This window comes from Diabrotica virgifera, chromosome 2 (genome assembly GCF_917563875.1).
Source record: "Diabrotica virgifera virgifera chromosome 2, PGI_DIABVI_V3a".
In the NCBI taxonomy this organism is placed as follows: Eukaryota; Metazoa; Arthropoda; class Insecta; order Coleoptera; family Chrysomelidae; genus Diabrotica; species Diabrotica virgifera.
Window position 1 is genome coordinate 9,254,611 of NC_065444.1, and position 20,611 is coordinate 9,275,221.

At 30.9% G+C, this 20,611-nt stretch overlaps 2 protein-coding genes across 2 annotated transcripts in view; one reads left to right on the plus strand and one right to left on the minus strand.

Moving 5' to 3' along the window:
• Positions 1-20,611, minus strand: part of LOC114328633 (cell adhesion molecule Dscam2) — a 384,871-nt gene that overhangs the window by 310,218 nt on the left and 54,042 nt on the right. The window lies entirely within an intron of this gene.
• On the plus strand, positions 1,577-7,096 carry LOC114328638 (uncharacterized). Its single transcript, XM_028277550.2, has 2 exons — positions 1,577-1,695; positions 6,682-7,096. The coding sequence occupies exons 1-2, from the start codon at positions 1,642-1,644 to the stop codon at positions 7,015-7,017; spliced, it is 390 nt and encodes a 129-aa protein (XP_028133351.1). The 5' UTR covers positions 1,577-1,641; the 3' UTR covers positions 7,018-7,096.

Sequence of the window (20,611 nt, forward strand, 5' to 3'; positions counted from 1 at the left end):
ATGAATGAGTGAATCAAAATAACTATGCCGTTTCATGTTTAACGTCCAATATCTCGAAAACCAATGACTTAATCGTTACCAGTAGAGAGTATATTATTTACATAGAAAGTATTAGAAATTCGAAAAATTTCACTAAAATAGTAATTCCCTCAGTGGCGTAGAATTTGGGAAGGGTCAACCATTAACTATCCCCTGTCGTACGCCTCTGGTAGTGGCTAGAAGCTTTTGTTTATCACAATTTAGTAGACTGTATAGTATCCACACTTTCTGTCAAGTATGATAAGGATACGCCAAATAGTTTAAAAGTACTTGGTAAAAATAATTTTTAAATTTTTAAATAAAACACCCTGTAACTCAGTAAGTAGCCACATTTTATTTAAGTGATTTTAGACCAATCTTAATATTTTCAGGTCTAGAATCTACAACTCAGAGATTCGACATTCTTAATAAAATTTAACCCTAAAAGGGCCCGTAGTAATATAACTCCAAGAAAAAAAAAAGAAGAGGAAAAAAAGACAAAAAAGTTTGTTAATTAGCGAAAAATTCTCAGGAATCCAATTATCGAAACGGTATTTCAAAATGTTTAATCCCTGCGACGTTATTAAAAAAACAAATTATAAACAAATTTGAATAATTTTCAAATGCTATTTTAGGGGGAAGTTTAATTGAAATTTGAATTTATCAATACATTTATCGAAAACATACAAAAAAATAAAAATAATAAGATTTAATACAGGTGAATACTTCTTTGGCAACAACCGCGTTTTTGCAATTGAAAATAGAGTAACATTTAATAAACAAATTCAATATCTCAAAAAATATTAAATATTTTTGACCAATTTTTTTTTCGATTAATACTGATAACATAGTGCAACTTCTCCTGTAAAATAAGATATTTTATAGTGCTTATTTAAAACGCTAAAAATAATTTTTTGCAAATTTGTTTTTAAAGTTTTATGTATATTTATTTAAATAAATAGGGGGTCAAATTTAATTTTCTAAGTCTTATGTGAAAAATTTACCCTTCAGCTTTGCAGAAAACAATCCTATACACCTTCATTAGTAATTGAATGAACTCAGCAGTTAAAAAAGTATTTTTTTTTGCAAAAATGACCCCTTTTTAATTATTTAAACAATGATTCCCTTGTATGATTTGGATACTTTCTTGAAAATATATTTTGTACCCACATAAACTTTGATATAAAATTTGTTTCAACCTGTACGAATTTACATTTTGATTTACATGTAGTGTAATTTTATTTTACTAGACTATTAGTATTCAGTTCAAATACAATTAAAAATGTAACTTCTAATCGCGTGCTGAAATAAATACCCATTTTTAGGTAGGCATATAATTGCAGTATCGTACACAAGATTCAAATTAAATGTGACATCTTTATTTATAATAATATAGGTATGAATCTGACTATGCATGAAATGACACAAAAATGCATTATAATTATCGCAGTGAAGATTGGTTAATTGCAAGAAGGTTTCAATGCGTTTTCTTAATAATTACGTATGAATTATGGTTAATAATGATTTTACGTAAGGTAGGGAGAATTGTAGTATAAATAAAAACCTTCCTTCTTTTTTTCAAAATAAATAAAATTGTGATTGGTGTGAGTAGGTTTTATCAAAATGTATTATTCTGTTATATTATTGTTCCTTGGTGTTCTTTTTTCACACGGAGAGGTAAAATCTGAAAATCTATTACTTAATAATATCTACTGATAGAATATTTAGATTTGTTATGTGCAAATTTAGATTTGCTATTTGCTATGTTAATATGTATCTGCATATGAGTTTTTTTTTTAAATATTTTTGTCTTCAAATATCTTTTATTTTATCAAATTTTATGCAGAAAATAGTTGTTGAGAGTTGGGTTAATACAACTTATATTCATCCATAAATTGAGAAATGGAGTTTAAAATTAAAACTATTTATTGTTGATGCAATCTATTTATTTATTTACTTCCAGTGTTTTATAATTAGAAAAGTCAATTCAATAATAGATAGATATAAAAGCAAAGATAATGATTGGTTCATGACAGGCCTTGTCGGGAAGAAAGTTATATTCTTTTTTTACTAGATTTTTAAGATCTAAATCTTCTCTGTTTTGCTTCTATCTCTTCAGCCCAATAAGCATAGTTCCTTTATTCACTTACATATAGCATGTAGATGTACTATTATGTTTATAATAAAGAAGATTGAGCCACAATTTTTTTGCAATGAAAAAAGTATTAGCATACAACTAAAAAAAGGCACACAAGGATAAAGGAATTTACGAAAAAATACAAAATTTACAAAAAAAAAAACACTGCGATAGAAAAAAACAGCATTTTAACGTTCTTTCAAAAAATTCCTTCTAATAAGCGTTCTTCAGTCCATCTTTGGACATAGGTCTCCCCAATCCTTTTCCTTTCTTATCTGTCTGTCGCTACAGTTATCCACCTAGGGCACACGTGATTCTTGACATTATCTACCCATATCATCTGTGGCCTTCATCTGCTTCGTTTATATTCTCACGGTCGCCAATTTATAGGGATTTTTTTCCATCGGTCTTCTTTTTGTCTTATAGTGTGTCCGGCAAATCTCCATTTCAATTTTGCAAGTTCTTGTCTAACATCCCTAACTTTAGTTTTCTCTCTTATCCACTCGTTTCTCTTTTTATCCATTAGTCTTATGTGCAACATTTGCCTTTCCATTGCTCTTTGCGTTTTTATAATCTTGTCCATGTTTGCTTTTGTAAACGTCCACGTTTGGGAACCATAAGTGAGAACAGGGAGTACGCATTGATTGTATACCTTGGTCTTAAGATGTTGTGCATATCTTTTGTTTGTAAGGTTGTTTTTGTTTCTAACTTGTCTTTTGATCTCTGCTGTTTGGTTTTCCTTGTTAAGTTTTATAATTTGACCCAGATATATATAATCGTGAACTTATTCTATTTCATCTTTTTCGATCCTGATTGTGATGTCCTCATCTATATTTGCTATGATTTTGGTCTTGTTTTTTGGTCTAACAGCAGAATTGACCACAGATATACAGACCTAATAGCCAATATTATATGAAGAAGCCACAACAGCAATTAAAGTATACGAAGGAACACAATCAATTCAAATAAATAGAGGCTTGAGACAGTATGACACAATATCACCGAAACTTTTCAATCAGGCTCTGGAAGATATTTTTAAAAGATTAAAATGGGAAGAAAAAGGTATAAAGATTTGTGGACAACGCTTGCACCACCTAAGGTACGGTGATGACATCGAATTGATAACCGATAAAAAAGAAGAATTGTTTGAAATGATGAAATAACTGGACATAGAAGCCGGAAAGAGAGGCCTTAATATAAAATAATTACTTAGAATTTGGTAATAGTTGTCTCATAAAATGCATTGAACGCATGTGATCTTTGTTTCAACAGATTTATTCGAGCACCTCTTCGGTAATTGTGATGGATTTCCACCCTACTTGTTGTTCTAATTAAAGGAGCTCTCTTAATCTACTCTATCGGATGCTGAGCCACTTTGCAATATTTGACCTATATATCGATCAATTGTGTTGAATTCAAATATATTGTAAAATGGTTAGAAAAGTATTTATTTGAAATACTTGTTCTGTGCATTTTCTATAACTGTAAGTTAGAACACAGCACCTGACCGCTGTTTTAGGTATGAGATAAATAATTTTTAGAAATTTATTAAATTTAAATTAAATTATCAAAGCAACAGTATATAATATCAGATCCAGTGAAGATAAACTGATAAATGAAGCGACCATGGCCCAAATTGGAGAGTTTTTCAATCATAATGACTAGACTTAGGCAAATATGCAGATAAAAAAGTATGAAATATGCGCATAAATATGCAGTATTTTATGCAAAAATATGCAGTATTTTATGCAAAATATGCATATTTATCTAGAAAATATGCATGTAATAAAAAATATTTACAATATTTTCTTTATTTACAAAAATACTTATAATATTATAAATACATAATATATACACTTATTTTAACATATAAATATTATTTTGAATTGTGGTAACAATAGATTATCAAATGATCTTCAAAATTTTCTAATAAAAACTTATGGCTTCTATCTGAATACATATATTTGTAAATAGAAAACTTCTTTCGACATCAACTGATATGTAACTGGGGCATTTTTCAAATTTACTATAATAGATGCTTCTAAATTAAGTGGTTCGGAAAATGTCCCAGCTAGTACTTGGACCACTTCAGAAAAAACCTGGTAACAACTATTTTTTTCCCATGGTTACTTTAAATTTTTGAAAAATTTCCTTTCCAATAGTACCGTTAACGCTTTGACACAGTGACTCAAATCCTTTTATTAAAACTGTACTCTCTAACTGATTTTGGAAAGGTTTCATTTTTCATAAAATTTATTAAAACTAAAAATAGCAAGTAAGTACAATGTAACTGTCAACTGTCAAATATAAGTCAAATTATTAATGTAAACATTGTTAAATCAAAATAACAATTTACTGTTTTTTACCATTCTGCAAAATACTGGGTGTTTTATAAATAAACGTTAAAATGTATAGATACTTACGTAATAGAAAATAGATATTGTACAGGGCGTCAATAAGTTATATTTCATGAATGACGTCACTTTTACTTTTCCTCCCTAGGGAGGAAAAGTACAACTATGCTCCCTACAATCAGGTCCGGAAAAGTATACTTTCGGTAGAGGTAGGTGGAAAAAGTAATTATTACCTATTTCGGCTTTTATGTTGTGGATAACTGAGAAGTATAACAAATTGACATTATTTCTCTTTAGAGTTCTTTCACTGGGAATGTTTTGTTTCCTTATTTTTTTTAAGAACTAAAGTTTTCGTTAGATAAAATTTTGAAAGCGGTATATTAGAAGATACTAATGTACGACACAAGTCTTCGTTAAAAGTTTCGTGTTCGGTTTGTTTTTGGAACTTAACTGAAAGCACTTGGACACTGAAGGTTGATATTTTTCACCGGATGTGGTGTTTCCTTTTTTTGCTAAATGTTTCACGGTTCTGACATGCTGATCTATTTGAAATTTTTTTTTCAGATGAAATCTAAAAAGGAATATAAATATTCTATAGTTTAACCCATTTTTAAAATCTAAGATTGCAGAAATAAACTAAAAATGAACCGTTTCGCATAACAATTAAATTTAAATTAAATCAAATAAAAATCGGTGTAGTAATCTTGAAAATGTCAAGAAATGACTGTGCAAGAAAGAAGAACCCCCAAATATTTACAAGAGGCTATTGGTCTTTTCTGTTTATATTTAAAGAAAAAATACTGTGAGCATAAATTAAAAGCACTTAATTAATTAAGTCCAATATATGATATGTTTTTGTTTTTAGCAAAATTAAAGCAAACTATGCTATTGTTAGAAAAAAAATGTTAGCGACCTTTCAGTAGACTATTGAATGATTTGAATTTTAAATAGGTATCCTATTTTTTATCGCAAGGAGTTTAAAAAATGCTTGAAAAAAGAGAAAATACATCGATTTATTGCGAACTGGCCTTGTGTCGGTACTTTTCTTCAACATAATCTACAATTTTAAAATCTTTGTTTGTACCACCGTGTAAATTTTTAAAATAAAATAAAAAAAAATACGTATGTGCTCACGGTTTTGCCACAACATGAGCAATAAACTTTATCCATATCCATAGATAGCTGGCTCTTTGTAAGGTTTTATCCAAGTTGAAACATTGCTTATTTTCGGCATTTTAAAAGCACAATAATTATTCACAATTAGAAATACACGTTGTTTACGCCTCCAATTTTACAACAAAAGTGAAACCAAATGAAACTGACCGTCAAAATAAAAATTTTTACCTAGAGACATAAACTGGCAAACACAAACCCTTAATTCCAGGACAAAACTATAAGCCGCTGTCTTTTATTAGTTACTATACTATATTAGTTACTACATATCAAGTGATTATAAAACAAAATTAAATATTGGCATTTTCATGCTATCTGTAAGTTTGAATATAAAAATATATAGTTAATACACCAAATTTTCAAATTATATGCACTTTATGCTTACTTTTATAAAAATATGCAAAATTTGACATTTTTGCATTTTTTATGCATTATATGCAAAATATGCAATTTGCATATTTGCCTAAGTCTAATAATGACTTACTTTGAACACTGCAATTGTATCAGAATTAGTAATTTCGGAATTGCAGAGAAACATTGTACATTAGAAACCACGCGAGGACAGTCGTAGTAAAGGAATACCACAAAAACGAAGCTAGATGACGTCAAAGCAATAGTGGGAAGAAATTGACACCAAATAGCACAAAACAGAGAAGAGTGGAGAACTCATGGTGAGGCCTTTGTCTAGGCGTGGATGCAAACGGGCTGAGGAAAAAAGAAAAATATAATGTCAGAATTTGATGACTATATATCCCATCTCATTCGACAAAAAAAATACTAAAAAAACCGAAATTGAAACACTAACTAATCAATTAATTATAAATTCATAGTTACGACAATTAAAAAGATAAAAAGTAAAAGGGTACTTCCTTACTCCGTAGCATTATAAACATAGTTGTAAGTTTAGTCGACTTGACAACATACTTGTAGTATTAGTTTTACAAAATAGCATTATTGTAGTAGTGTTACATTAAATATACTATAAATGTTTTATTTTAGTGCCTTTCTGATGAAATGAAAGCCAAAATAATGGACATAGCAAAGCAGTGCAATGCTGCCACAGGAATAGATGATCAGGTAGTAGCTCAAGCATTGGCAGGAAATTTCCCTACAGACGATAAGTTCAAAAAATTCGTGCTATGTTTTGGCAAAATGATCGGATTTCTGGACGAAGAAGGTAATCCAAACATTGCTGCTATTTCCGAAGCGATGAAGATGAATTTTGGTGATCAAATGTCGACAGATGTCATTATGGGGTGCGCGAAGAAAGAAAGTACGCCAGAGGATACGGCGTATAATGTATTTAAATGTTCCTTTAAGGTTATTCATATGTAAATTTCAATAATAAAATAGAGAAAAATGTGTAGTGGTTACGTAACATGTTTGTCAGATTATTAAGAAAATATCTTCCATACTTAGCAGACTTTAATTATTTCAAACAAAAATCGAACAATGTTTACCGATTTCGTGTAATCGATATGCAGAGTGCTTTTTTATAGTCTAACATCCGAATACGAGGTCGAAATGTACCCATTTGCTTGCCGGATGAAACATTTTTTTTATTAAATTTCATACATAGTCAAATACGACCAGCATGGTTTGCCTATTAAAATCGTGTCATAGCTATCCTTAAGGAGGGGCCTTAGGTGTTTAAATCAACATTTCAAGCACATTTTTGCGATTTTTTTTTTGAAAGTATGATAAAATTATTTTATTTTTAAATTAAATAAGCGTATTAAGTATAATTCAATGAATACTCAAAAAAAATTCAAGGAAAAATATAAAAAAATAAGCCAACGGTGGCAAATTTTTAAAGACACCTCGAAAAAAAAATGGGTTTTGCGGTTGGCATCCGAAATGGATCATGGTAAACAAAAAATTCAAAAAGATTTTATTAGCTTATATATTTATCGAGATAACTCTGTCGAGTTTATTATTTATAACGATTTTTGACTTTTTTGGTATCACTCAGAAATCAAAACAACGAAATATTTTGCACAAAAAAGGGCTAAAATTAATATATTTATTATTCTAAAATAAAAAATAAGCATAAAACAAAAAATATATCGAGAGTGTTACCTCAAGGAATGTCTAATGAAAATATATACAAAATTCCAGGTGGGTCAGTCAAGTAGTTTTTGAGTTACAATCTCTAACGCCTTTGAAAAAAGAAGTTTTGAGGAAAAAGCATTTAAAGTATTGTTAACTTTTATTTTCAATTTCTTTTTTGTCTGTCAAATCGTAAAATGATGCACACCGGAATATATTTTTAAATCGCGGAGTAATTTACAAAAGAAAATAAAAACAGATGTTGACTGTTGTTCATTACATTCAAGCGTGCTGACGCGAACCAGCTGCAAAGCGAGTCAAAGACAGGGATATTCAACATTATCTCCCTACCTTCGACTAGATTTGCAGCATCTTAGCGCCAGCGAGCTTGAGCGTAGTGAGAAACGGTCAACAGCTGTTCTCATTTTCTTTTGTACATTACCCCGCGATTCAAAAACATATTCCGGTGTGCATCACGTTACGATTTGACAGACAAAAAAAATTGAAAATAAAAGTTGACAATACTTTAAAAGCGTTTTATTCAAAACTGCTTTTTTCAAAGCATGTAGACATTATAACTCAAAAACTACTTGACCAACTCACCTGGGATTATGTACATATTTTCTTTAGATATTCCTTGAGGTAACACTATTTTTTTATTTTATTTTTATGCGATATTTTTTGTTTTATGCTTATATTTTGTTTAGCAATAACATTTTCACTCTTTTTCCTGTAAAAAAATTCGTTGTTTTGACTTCTGAGTTGTACTAAATAGTCAAATATCATTAAAACTCAAAGAAACTTGACTAAGCTAATAAAATCTTTTTGAATTTTTTCTACCATGATCCAATGATAAATTCCGTTCATTGATTCATTGTTTTTTTGAGGTGTCTTTAAAAATTAACGACTGTTGGCTTATTTTTCAATATTGCTTTTTGATTTTTTTTTTAAATATTCTTTGAATTACATTTAATATTATTATTTAATTTTAAAATAAAATTATTCTCTCATACTTTCAAAAAAAAAATCATAAAAATGTGCTTAAAATGTTGATTTCAACCCCTACTGCCCCCCCCCTTAAGGATAGCTATGAGACGATTTTGATAGGCAACCTATGCTGGCCCTATTTGTCGATGTATGAAGTTAAATAAAAAAAATGTTTCATCCGGCAAGCAGATGAGTTCATTTCGACCTTCTATTCGGATCCCGTAATATTAGGACTTCTAATTAGATGTTTTAGAGAGACTTGCCGTAATTAATATCTGAAAAAGGATATACCCAATTATTATACAATATTTTGAGCCTTGTTATTTCGTTTTTTGTTTTTACTTTGAGTGTTTCGCGAGTGTTTTACGAGATATGACTATTTAACTTTCAAACATTGGCCGATTTTTTAAATATTTTTTTATGGTCCATTTTAATGAAACTTTTAATATTTTATGGATACTGTTGTTGAAGATACCTACTATGCAAGGTAATTAAAAACGAGAACGTAAATTTTTTTTTAAATTTCTTGAGACCGAATCTTCTTTTTCTTTCGATGTCATATTAGGTCCTTCTAACGTTGGCAATTATATTGGCGAGTTTTTCACGATATTCAGCTAATTGGATAGTGGTTCAGCACTGCGTATTCCTGTTTAATCCCAAATACTAGTGAACCATGGCATCTGCTTCCTTCCAATTTCTCTGCAGACCTCGATTTTACCTTTATTTATGCTGATGATTATAGCGCCATCTATCCATAATACCGCCTCCAATAAAAGTTACTTATTTTTACAAAACGAATCCAAATGTATAATAAAAATGAGGGTCCTATTTAAGACTTTTAAATAACCCCCTACCCCACCTCCGTGGGGGTCGTATTTGGTGTCATTCGATAGATTTTTGAAAAATATTGAACACGTATTTTTCAGTTTTTCGGTCTGATGTTCATTTCGCTAACTATTCGCTTTCTTTTGTAAAACTCTCTCACTTGCCCATTTACACTGTTCTGCACTGTAAAAATATACACTGTTCTGCATATACCTAACTTACTAGGGCGATTCGATAAGTACTTAGCCTTCAAAAGAAAAACGAAAATTTTGGAAAAGTGGCGATTTATTTCTGAACGTAATCTCCTTTTAGCTCGATACACTTGACCAAGTGATACTCCACCTTCTTTAACCTGTCTGAAGAATACCTTTTCTCGAGGTCTGCAAAGTAGGCTGCAGTGGCGGTGATGGACTCCTTATTCTACTTAAATTTTTGCCCGATGAGTGACTTTTTTAAGTTTGGAAACAAAAAGAAGTCGTACAGGCCCGAATCTGGAGAATACGTTGGATGAAACAGTAGTTTGTAGCTCATCTCGACCAATTTGGCCATGGTAATGGAGGAGGTGTGAGCCAGAACGTTGTCATGGTGGAATAGTATTTTTTTTTCAATTGGGGCTGTTTTTCTTAAATTCGGCGTCGAATTGGGCCAATAATGCAGCACAGTAAAGCCCTGTGATCGTTTTGTCCTTTTCCAGGAAGTGGATGTAGATCACACCTTGTGAATCCCAGAAAATGGTGGCCATCACCTTTCCGGCCGATAGGACAGTCTTCTCCCTCCTCGGAGCACGTTCGCGAGGTGACGTCCACTGTATCGACTGTTCCTACGTGAGTGGTGTACACCAGTGGAATCATGTTTCGTCGACGGTTATGGAACAACGTAGAAAATCATTTTGATTACTTTTAGGGTCGATTTCTCATACCTGCGTTAATCTATAGTTCAGTTGAACCAGGTTCACCCGTGATCTGTGGTTTTGTTTGAAATGCATTTCTCATTGCGCGTTCATGTCAGCGCTCGTTCTACAGCTTTCGAGAAATGGCAATAGATGGCAAAAGGTAAAAAACTGTCACCATTTTAAACTACCATTTTTATGCTGTTTTTGAATAAAGTTAAATTTAAGTATTTATAGTCAAATAGTCATTTTAATAATTATAAATAAATATTATAAAAACAAAAATAATGTTATCGTTTATCGTTAGGCTTAATGTAATAAAATAGGATATATTTATATTATGACAGCGTTTCGTGTTAATACAACGCATGCGTAGTCCATGGAATCATCTGAACTGAGTTCTGAAATCTTTGAACGGCCGAATTCCACCGTTCAAGCATCGTTCAAGTTTAAACTGCCATCGGTTGAACGTGAATTGAGAAAGACAATTTTGACTTTAAACTGACGTTTACTAGAAGTTCAGGTTAAACTGGAGTTGAACTCGATATGAGAAATTGGCCCTTAAACAGCTTCAGACACTGCTCTGAAATGGTCTCATGGTTGCATTTATTGTTCGGAATTAGAAAATGCGGCAGCCATCGCGCCGTCAGCTATTTTATGCCCAAAATTTTATGCAGAATATGACCAACGTGATGTTATGAAATGACTACTGTCTCAGCTATCTCACGCACTTTCAGTCCGCGGTCTACCAATACGAGATAGTGGACTTCTTTCACGTTTTCCTCAGTGGTAGCCCTTTTCGGGGCAACTGGAAGTGACTTATCAAAAACCGACATGCAACCACGTTAAAACTCGTTAATCCAATGCTTGACAGTTTCCACCGAAGGAGAAGGGTCACTGTTTACAAAATTCAAGCGCTTTTTGATTTCGCTGCGGGATTTTCCTTCTAGAAACAAGAGTCGAATAACCGACTGATATTGCTCTTTCTTCATTTTTCTAAAATCCCCAAACACGCCCTTTTACACACGCGGTCAAAACAAAACTACGAGTCCGATTTGGCTGATATTTTGACATAGACCGTCTACAAGAATGTATTACACGATGGTAGATTTTTCTTGCAACAGTTACGTCATTGGGCGGAGAGGCTAGGTACTTGTCGGACCACCCACGTACATTTTATTAATCTGACGTTTTCAAGTTTTTCTAATGATATATTTTTTTACAGACTGCTCTCAACACACGCCCATTTATTAAGAGTCCAAATATGCTAGGGGTATTTTTACAGGGTACAAGGTTTCTCCCCATGTGATTTTCAGACGCGCTCGAGTAACGCACAAAATCCTCGCTTGGGCTGCCCTAGCATTACGTTTTGTTTTATTCTAAATAAAAATAAGTTTTTATTGATCCATATTTGATTGACTCATTTATTTGAGCCTGGAAATACTTCATTAAAATTTGTTCAATATGTAGGGCACTAAAAGCTTTGGTCAAAATTTAGAAAGCAAAAGTGATCACATTAATTTTAATAACCCAACATATAAAATCCATTAAATGACACACTCGGATATTTTACTCAAATTTTAAATACCTCATTGAAATTTGCAGATTTTATGTACGCCTGTTTAGGATTTATTTTAAATAAATTATCGTTGTGATTTATTTCAATAGGGGAGTGCAATTAGAACGAAAACATGCATTGTTTCGGAATAATTCAAACAAGCTTATATTTTTCTAAAGCTTCTTTTGTTAGTTTATATACATGTTAAAGTAAAAAGTTATACTCGCAGATTTGGCCGCTAATTGTTTATTAATTTTTTAAACAATAACAATTATTTTGTATAAATAATTTTAAAAATATCGTTGAATTCATCATTTTACTTTGATCAAATATATTTCTATTTTGTTTTTGGTTATGCTGAATCCTAATATGGCATTACAATTTGAAAATTCTTATACAGAAGCTCTTATACAACAGTATGTTTGCGTAGCTAGGAACCACATGGAGCACTTTTCTATTACCAATTTTACGAAAAATAGTTATTCTTTATAAAATACCCTGGATAGTAAAAAATCTAAATCTCATCCACCAGATATCAAATTTTATCAATTGTATACGAGTTATGTCAAAAATATGAATTTCTTTAACGAGTAAAGTACCTTTTTATTCCAAAATATCAAAAATGCTATTATGAAAAGTTGTTTGAAATTAAAAACTATGTTTTAATATACAATTACATTATTCTAATCGAAAAAAAAAATCAATTTTTTCTCGAATTACGGATACCCATCATCATTTTATTACAATTATTGTAACTATTTTATTATTAATTTTACGAAAAAAAGTTATTCTTCATAAAATGCTCTACTTGATCTAAAATCTATGATACAACCATCAGATATCAAACTTTTTCAGTTTTATACGAGGTATGTAAAAAATATGAATTTCTCTTAAGAGTAAAGTGCCTTTATTGTTCACAATATTTTAATTAGAAGGATGTAGTTGAACACTGAAACATATTGTTTAATTCCAAACAACTTTATAACAATTTTTGATATTGTGAAGTATAAAGGTACTTTACTCTTGAGTGAAATTCATATTTTTTGACATACCTCGTATAAAATTAATAAAATTTTATATTTGATGGTTGCATCTTAGATTATATACGATGCAGAGTATTTTATAAAGAATAACTTTTTTTCGTAAGACTGAAAATAAAAAAGTTATCAATAGGTTCCAAGTTACGCAGACATACTGTATAAGAGCTAAAAAAATTTTTTTGTTAAATATTTATTATTGTTGAAGCTTATTATTAAATGAATTTTAGATAAGTTTTACAGAAAAAAGATCCACAAGGAAAAGAAAAAGTTTTCCTGTAGTTGGCTGTATACCATCAATCACAAAATTGGAAAGAAATCCTTTGTAAAAGGTATAAAATTTTTTTTATTAAAAATCCCTTAAAAGGGCTACATCACAACAATACGTTTTCGATTTTTATAAAAAATCATCATCAGTGTTCGATAAACTGGATGCTAGCTGAGCCACAAAAGAAAAATATCTGGGTAAAAACCCTTTACATAAAATATAGATGCCTTAAAAGTGCATACTTCAATAAAAAGGCCTGTGATGGTCACATGGCAAACAGGATAATGCCCTAAGGTAAAGTATACAGGTTTCCCAACACGTGGGATCCAAATTGAGTTGATCACATTTCAATGACTTAATGGCATGCGTTGTCCCAGATATTTTTCTTTTGTGGCTCAGCTAGCATCCAGTTTATCGAACACTGATGATGATTTTTTATAAAAATCGAAAACGTTTTGTTGTGATGTAGCCCTTTTAAGGGATTTTTAATAAAAGAAAAAAGATGTGATCACTTTGTATAAACATTTTTTTAGCTGGTAATTTTCGGTTTTTGTATTACATTTTTGTTATCTTTCTTAATTTTCTCAAAAAGAAATAGTTTGTTTCATTTCTAAAGTAAAATAATTTAATGCATTTTAAAGGTTACATCCTGAGCTTTAAAAAAACACCTATAAAACTGTAATAAATCTGTTGAAAATTGAGTAATACCGTCTTAAAATCGTGTTAATTCTGTAAAACTATGAAGTTTTCAAAAATTACATTTTTTGAGACGTCGAATCATTTGAATTAAATTTTTGAATTTTTTTGTTAAATGAAAAATTGTGTAGTAAAATTATTGAAAGGTAAGTTGTGCAAAATTAAGAGTTTTATAAAAAATTGTATTAGTTACACATTTTTAATTCATTTTTAAACAAAATTCATGTAAGTCTCACTTTCAGCCCACACCGTACTTATGCCGATACATTTTGTTCCTTTTTATTATAACTTAAAGATAGCTTAATTATTCTTTTTTCATGTTCAATTTGTAAAATATTATTTGATCGATTAGTTAAAGAATTACATTAAAATAACTCAACCGTGCATTTCGCCGTACGCTAGTTTACAGTGCGCCAATTTTTGTGGGAAGGGTGACTTTAGCGATATAAATAAAAAATTATAGAAGCTACAGATTTAATTTTAGAAAAATCTTTATATAAGGTTTTTTGTCAAATTTTCTGAATTTTTCAATGGCCAAGTCAGTTTTTTTTTAATTTATATTTTCGGAGTTATTAAAAAACATCTATTTTCGCAGTTCTTTTGTTTAATAAAAAATGAAGCACCCACTTCTCGAGTAGAAATTTTTGATATGTTGTTTAATAAACATTTCTTAAGGTGACACAGTAGCGATCAACAGGTAACCAAAACGCGTTCCAAGATTGCGGCTGTAATTTTGAATATTTTTTCGAAATATTTCGCAAACGTATTCGTAATATAATAAAGAATGGCGGTACAGAGACCAATTTGAAAAATATATTAATATGTGGAAATTACTCTGTAATTAAATAAAATATTAAAAAAACGAGCCTGTACCGCCATTAAGAAGAAAAAACAAATACACTTTTTTCAAAAAAACTTTTTTATCCGATGCCTAGATTTTGTGTCATTTTGGAACTACTAGTGAAATAAAAAATTTTAGTAGTTCCAAAATGACACAAAATCTAGGCATCGGATGATGAAGTTTATTTGAAGAAAGTCTATTTTTTTGTTCTTCTTAAAGGCGGTACTGGCTCGTTTTTTTAATATTGTACTTAATTACAGAGTAATTTCCACATATTAATATATTTTTCAAATTGGGCTCTGTACCGCCATTGTTTATTATATTACGAATACGTGTGCGAAATTTCTCGAAAAAATATTCAAAATTACAGCCGCAATCTTGGAACGCGTTTTCGCTACCTGTTGATCGCTACTATTTCCTTTTAATGAAATTACAAAAAGTTTTATCTTGTTTGATTTTTTCCGAAGTGAAAATCTATATGCACTCCCCTATAATTTTTTTTAACGATTTTTATTATAATAGAGTAAAATAATATAATATTCTTTTTAGCTCAGCTTTCATTGTTGTTTTTTTAATTTTCATTTTAATTTTGGATGTTTTTTTATTTATCTAGAATTCCATTATGTTACTAATCTGGGTATTAATAAAAAATACTATATCGCCGGTCCGGAACAGGAATGACGTAACTGCAAATTTTCTCAATTCCTATTTATTGCGTAAATAACTTAATGCTGTGTACAGATGATACAAAAGCGACAGAACTGTAACTATGTGCTGAGCCACTACAGGGTAGTGCGTCGTTATTGAAATACGTACCATTTTAGACCTTGTTTCAGATGAATAATGATGCAACTGTAAATAGGGTTGAAAATGGGGGGACTAAATTAAAATAATGAAATTCGGACAAATAGGGATGAAAATAAAAGCTATCGCTCTAAGAATAAACGGCATACTAAATATTAAAAAGTAGTTTTTTTGTACAAAAAAATCTTAAGACCAAGAATGACGCAACTGTATATAGAGATGAAAATCGGGGGGATTAAATTAAGATAATGGGGATGAATACTAAAAGCCATCATTGTACGAATAAACGTCATACCGATGCTCCGGATGGTAACTCTTTATCTGATCACTATTTTAAATATTTTTTTTTATTATTGTTGTAATATTTACAATCTGTCCTTAACTAAGAACAATAGGTAAATTCTTTGACAAAAATTGAAAATTTGACCTGTAGAGGGAGATCCAGTGATCACCCTCTTTACATAAATTAAATTAAAACAAGTTAAAAGTTTAGTTATCACAGATTATTCGAATCTTCTTGGTAGGTCCACTACTTTGAATCTCTTCAGGCGTCGTACATCATTGTGGTCATCAGTGAGGTTGCTGGCTAACTCGTTTGGATGAGATTCTAGTCTCTTAGAATATTTTTTGTAATATTCTGTTATTAATGTTTTTATGGCACATTGAGGTCTTGCTCTATCACAAAGTTTGGCACGTACCAAGGGGCATTCAGCATTGTTCTAAGGACTTTGTTCTGGAATCTCTGCAGTATTTCTAGGTTAATTTGACTGGATATCCCCCAAAGTTGGATAGCATAGGTCCACACTGGTTTTAATATAGATTTATATATCAGCAGTTTGTTTTCGAGAGATAGTTGAGATTTACGACCGATGATCCAGTACATTTCTCGGAATTTTAATCCTAGTTGTTTTCTTTTTGTAAAAATGTGCTTTTGTCAAGTTAATCTCCTATCAAGATGGATTCCTAGGTACTTGACAGTATCGGTTTGTGGGAGTTGCGTTTCATTTAGTGTTACAGATGGACATGTTTGTCTTTTCATGATGAAGGTTACATGGATGGATTTACTCTCATTTGCCTTTATCTTCCATTTTTTAAGCCATCTTTGTATATTATTAAGGTCTTTCTGAAGGATTCCGGATGCTGTATTTGGATCATGGTAAGAGGCTAGTACAACAGTGTCATCAGCAAAAGTTGCACACGTTGTTCTGTTACTTGTGGGTAGGTCAGCAGTGTAGAGCAAGTACAATATCGGTCCCAAGACATTTCCTTGTGGTACTCCGGCTTTTATTGGTCTTAGGCTTGTGTATTCATTATCCTGCTTGACTAGGAAATGTCGGTTGGAAATATAGCTTTTTAGGATTTGATAAAAAGGATGGGGAAGGTTTTTCTTTAGTTTAAAGAGCATACCATCATGCCATACCTTGTCGAAGGCCTGACCAATATCCAGGAATGCAGCAGAACAATACCTTTTATTTTCTAAATCACTTCTGATGTATTTTACCAGTCTATGTACCTGTTCTATCGTTCCCTGTTGTGTTCTGAACCCAAATTGGTGTTGGGGAATTAGTTTCCTTTCTTCTATAACTGGGGGTAATTGTTTAAGGAGAAGTTTTTCCAAGATTTTTGATAGAACAGGTAGCAGGCTTATTGGTCTGTATGAGTTTTATGGTCTGAGTTTTATTTTTCCCTGGCTTAGGTATGAGAATAATTCGAGCAACTTTCCATTGTTCTGGGTAGTATCCTAGCCTAGACTATTTTAAATATTTAAAAATTTTTAGATGAAGAATGAAGCAACTATAAAACGTTTTGAAAAAGGAGTGATTAAATTAAGATAATGAAATTCGAACCAATAGAGATAAAAATAAAAGCCATCATTTTAAGAATAAACGCCATACCGATGCTCCTGGACGATTACTCCTCATTTAATCCTTATTTTAAATATTTCATAATCGTTTTTTGGCTCTACTGAGAAATTTGACTTTTTGTCATTCTTATTCCGGATCGGCGAATATATTGTGGCGAATCTACGGTCGAGGGGAGTAGGGAAAATTGCCTATCAACACGGTCCAAAATTAAAGAAAAAAATGTTGAATCATAAACATATACGTAGCTCTCATGAAAGCTAAACTCTAGATTTACAAATTGTGCCCAATAAACACCCTACTTAGAAAAATTGAGCGAACTTAATGCAGTTATAAGTTTAGGTTTATCTTTTTCATGTCTTGTGATTGGTGTTCCATTGGAAGTCCCCCAAACAAGTTTTCCGCCCCCTCCAAGGCAAATATCTAGATGCGGCATTGCTTCTAACAATCCTGACCCAAATGTCATTAAAACAGTGTCTATAGCATAAAATAAAACAAACACTGAACAACCCAGAACAGACATTACACGAACTTAAGCCAAAATAGAGCAGATTCGAAAGGAATTTACCCCTCAACCTCATGATATGTATAGTTCTCGTCTTTTTTAATTTATTGAATATTTACTTCTGTTATGCACTTCATTAAAGTAAAATAAAATATAAATACTTACCAATATTAATACAAAATATATCTAAAATTTCATAGGACGTCCATCTTTATATAAAACTTATTGCTTATCATCGATACAAGACGACAAATTCCTTGTTTCCGGACCAAAGGAAACAACTAACCCTTGTAACTCACACGTATATAATATGTCCCTGTTCAAACCCTTATCACAAGAAATAAAAACAAGCTGCCAATTTTTTCGCTTAAATGGTCTGCAAACACGAAGATCTGACTGTCTTATATATGTATCGTACAAGCCATGTTGATTGGCGTGAAGACTTGGTTTCCGCTTTGACTTTTCTCGAGGAAAAAAACGTTAACATTTCGATTTTTTACAGTCCAGGAACCGAATCTTTTCACCTCGCAATTTTTACAGAATGGATCGATTTGCTAGAAAATTTGAGAATAAGTAGTGGATAGTCCAAGGATTAAAATCTATATAATGCCGAAAGGCGCTTTTACCATGGGGTGGTTACCACCCCATTTCGGGGGTGGAAATTTTTTATTATATTTTGACTGCAAAAGTTGATAAAAACATTAATTTTAAGCAAAATATGTTCTATACATTGTTTTGATGAAATTAATAGTTTTCGATTTATTCGCTATCGAAATTGTTAGTTTTACATCGAAAGAATCAATGTTTTTCGGTATTATACTCATTTACTATTCACTCAATTTTTGCCGTAGAAAAAAGTTTTGCAATCCGAGTTCTTGGGAATTAAATAAGCTACAATTTTATATTGAAATATTTTTTCGTATCGCTGATGCTAATCTTTCTGTTCTGAAGAAAAACGCATTTTTTACCAAACTACAAAAATTCGTTATTCGCTTTTAACTCCATTTTTTAAACTTATCATTCTTAGCCAGTCAAACTTCTGGAATGTATTACTAATACATAAATAAAGAATAATAAATAAGGCTGATGACTAGGAACACCGCTAACTTACATTATTATGCTTCCAATTAGATATCTCCCTTTTTTTTAAATATATTGATTTTTTAACCTCAACTTTTTTATTTTTTATTCTAGAAAGTTTGTTAAAAAAGAATTTTGTAGCTTTTTACAGGACCTATAAGGCTATTAATATTAAATCCTTTGAAAGTCCTCATTCGCAAAAAGAGGTGACTTTGAAAGGGTCGGTAGAGGTGGTTTTTGCATGTTATGTTATTACAAGTTTTAATTTTCAATAGCTCACTCAATTTTTACCGTAGAAAAAATTTTTGTAAACCAAGTTCTTGGAAATTAAATAAGCTACAATTTTATATTTAAATATTTTTTTGTATCTGATGCTAATCTTTCTATTCTGAAGAAAAGGGAATTTTTTACCAAACTACAAAAATTCGTTATTCGCTTTTAATTTAATTTTTTCTAAAACTAATCATTCTAAGCCGGTAAAACCTCTAGAAAATATTAATAATACATAAATTAAGCAGACCAAATAAGGTTAATGACCAATTTTAATTAGTGTGGAGAGTTTCCGATCACTTTTTCGCTGAAAAAATAGGGACTGACATTCTTTTTACTCTAAATCACTTAATTTTAAAGCTAGGGACTATTTTTTTTTATTTCTGGAGATAGATATTTTTAAATACTTTAAATTAGCTTGAACAAGTTATCCTCGAAAAATGCATAGTTTTCCCGTCTTTTGACTTTGAAACTACAATATTTAGCATTTTACGAAGAAGAGCTAACATATAATAAAGAATAGCTCGATTACTATTGGTCTTAAAGCAAATTATAAAAAATGGTTTTGTTTATTTTTTCAAAATGTACATTTTTGTTAAGTAAAGTTGTTTTGATAAACCGAAAACTTTTGGAGCTTTTAGCAGAAAACTTATTAAAAACATTGATTTTTCGATATAAAACTAACACTTTCGATAGCGAATAAATCGAAAAATGTTAATTTTATCAAAAAAAAATGTATAGAACGTTTTTTGCTTAGAATGAATGTTTTTACCAACTTTTGTGGTCAAAATATAATAAAAAATTTCCACCCTCGAGATGGGGTGGCTACCACCCCAGCATTAAAAGCTCCTTTCGGCATTATATAGATTTTGATTCTTGGACTGTCCACAACTTATTCTCAAATTTTCAAGCAAATCGATCCATTCTGTAAAAATTGCGAGGTTTTGTCCTATTTTAAGCTTCATTACTTGGACTATTATTAGTTGTCGTCTTTACACAATACGGAGAATAGGAAGTGGCAACTTCAAAAGAACCGATGAGTCATACAATCCATTTTTTAAGAAGCATTACTAATAGTAGGGGAGGCAAGGATACTAAATTTGCAGTTACTAAAGCTTTATGGCGACCTATTGGGTTGGGAAGATTAGGTCATAAAACCAAAAAAGTAAGTTAAGTTTCCTCTATCTTTTTCCCATCGCCAACTTCCGCACCTCTGGCTCCTCAGCGTCTATACCCAAACCAGTAACGATTACGTTAT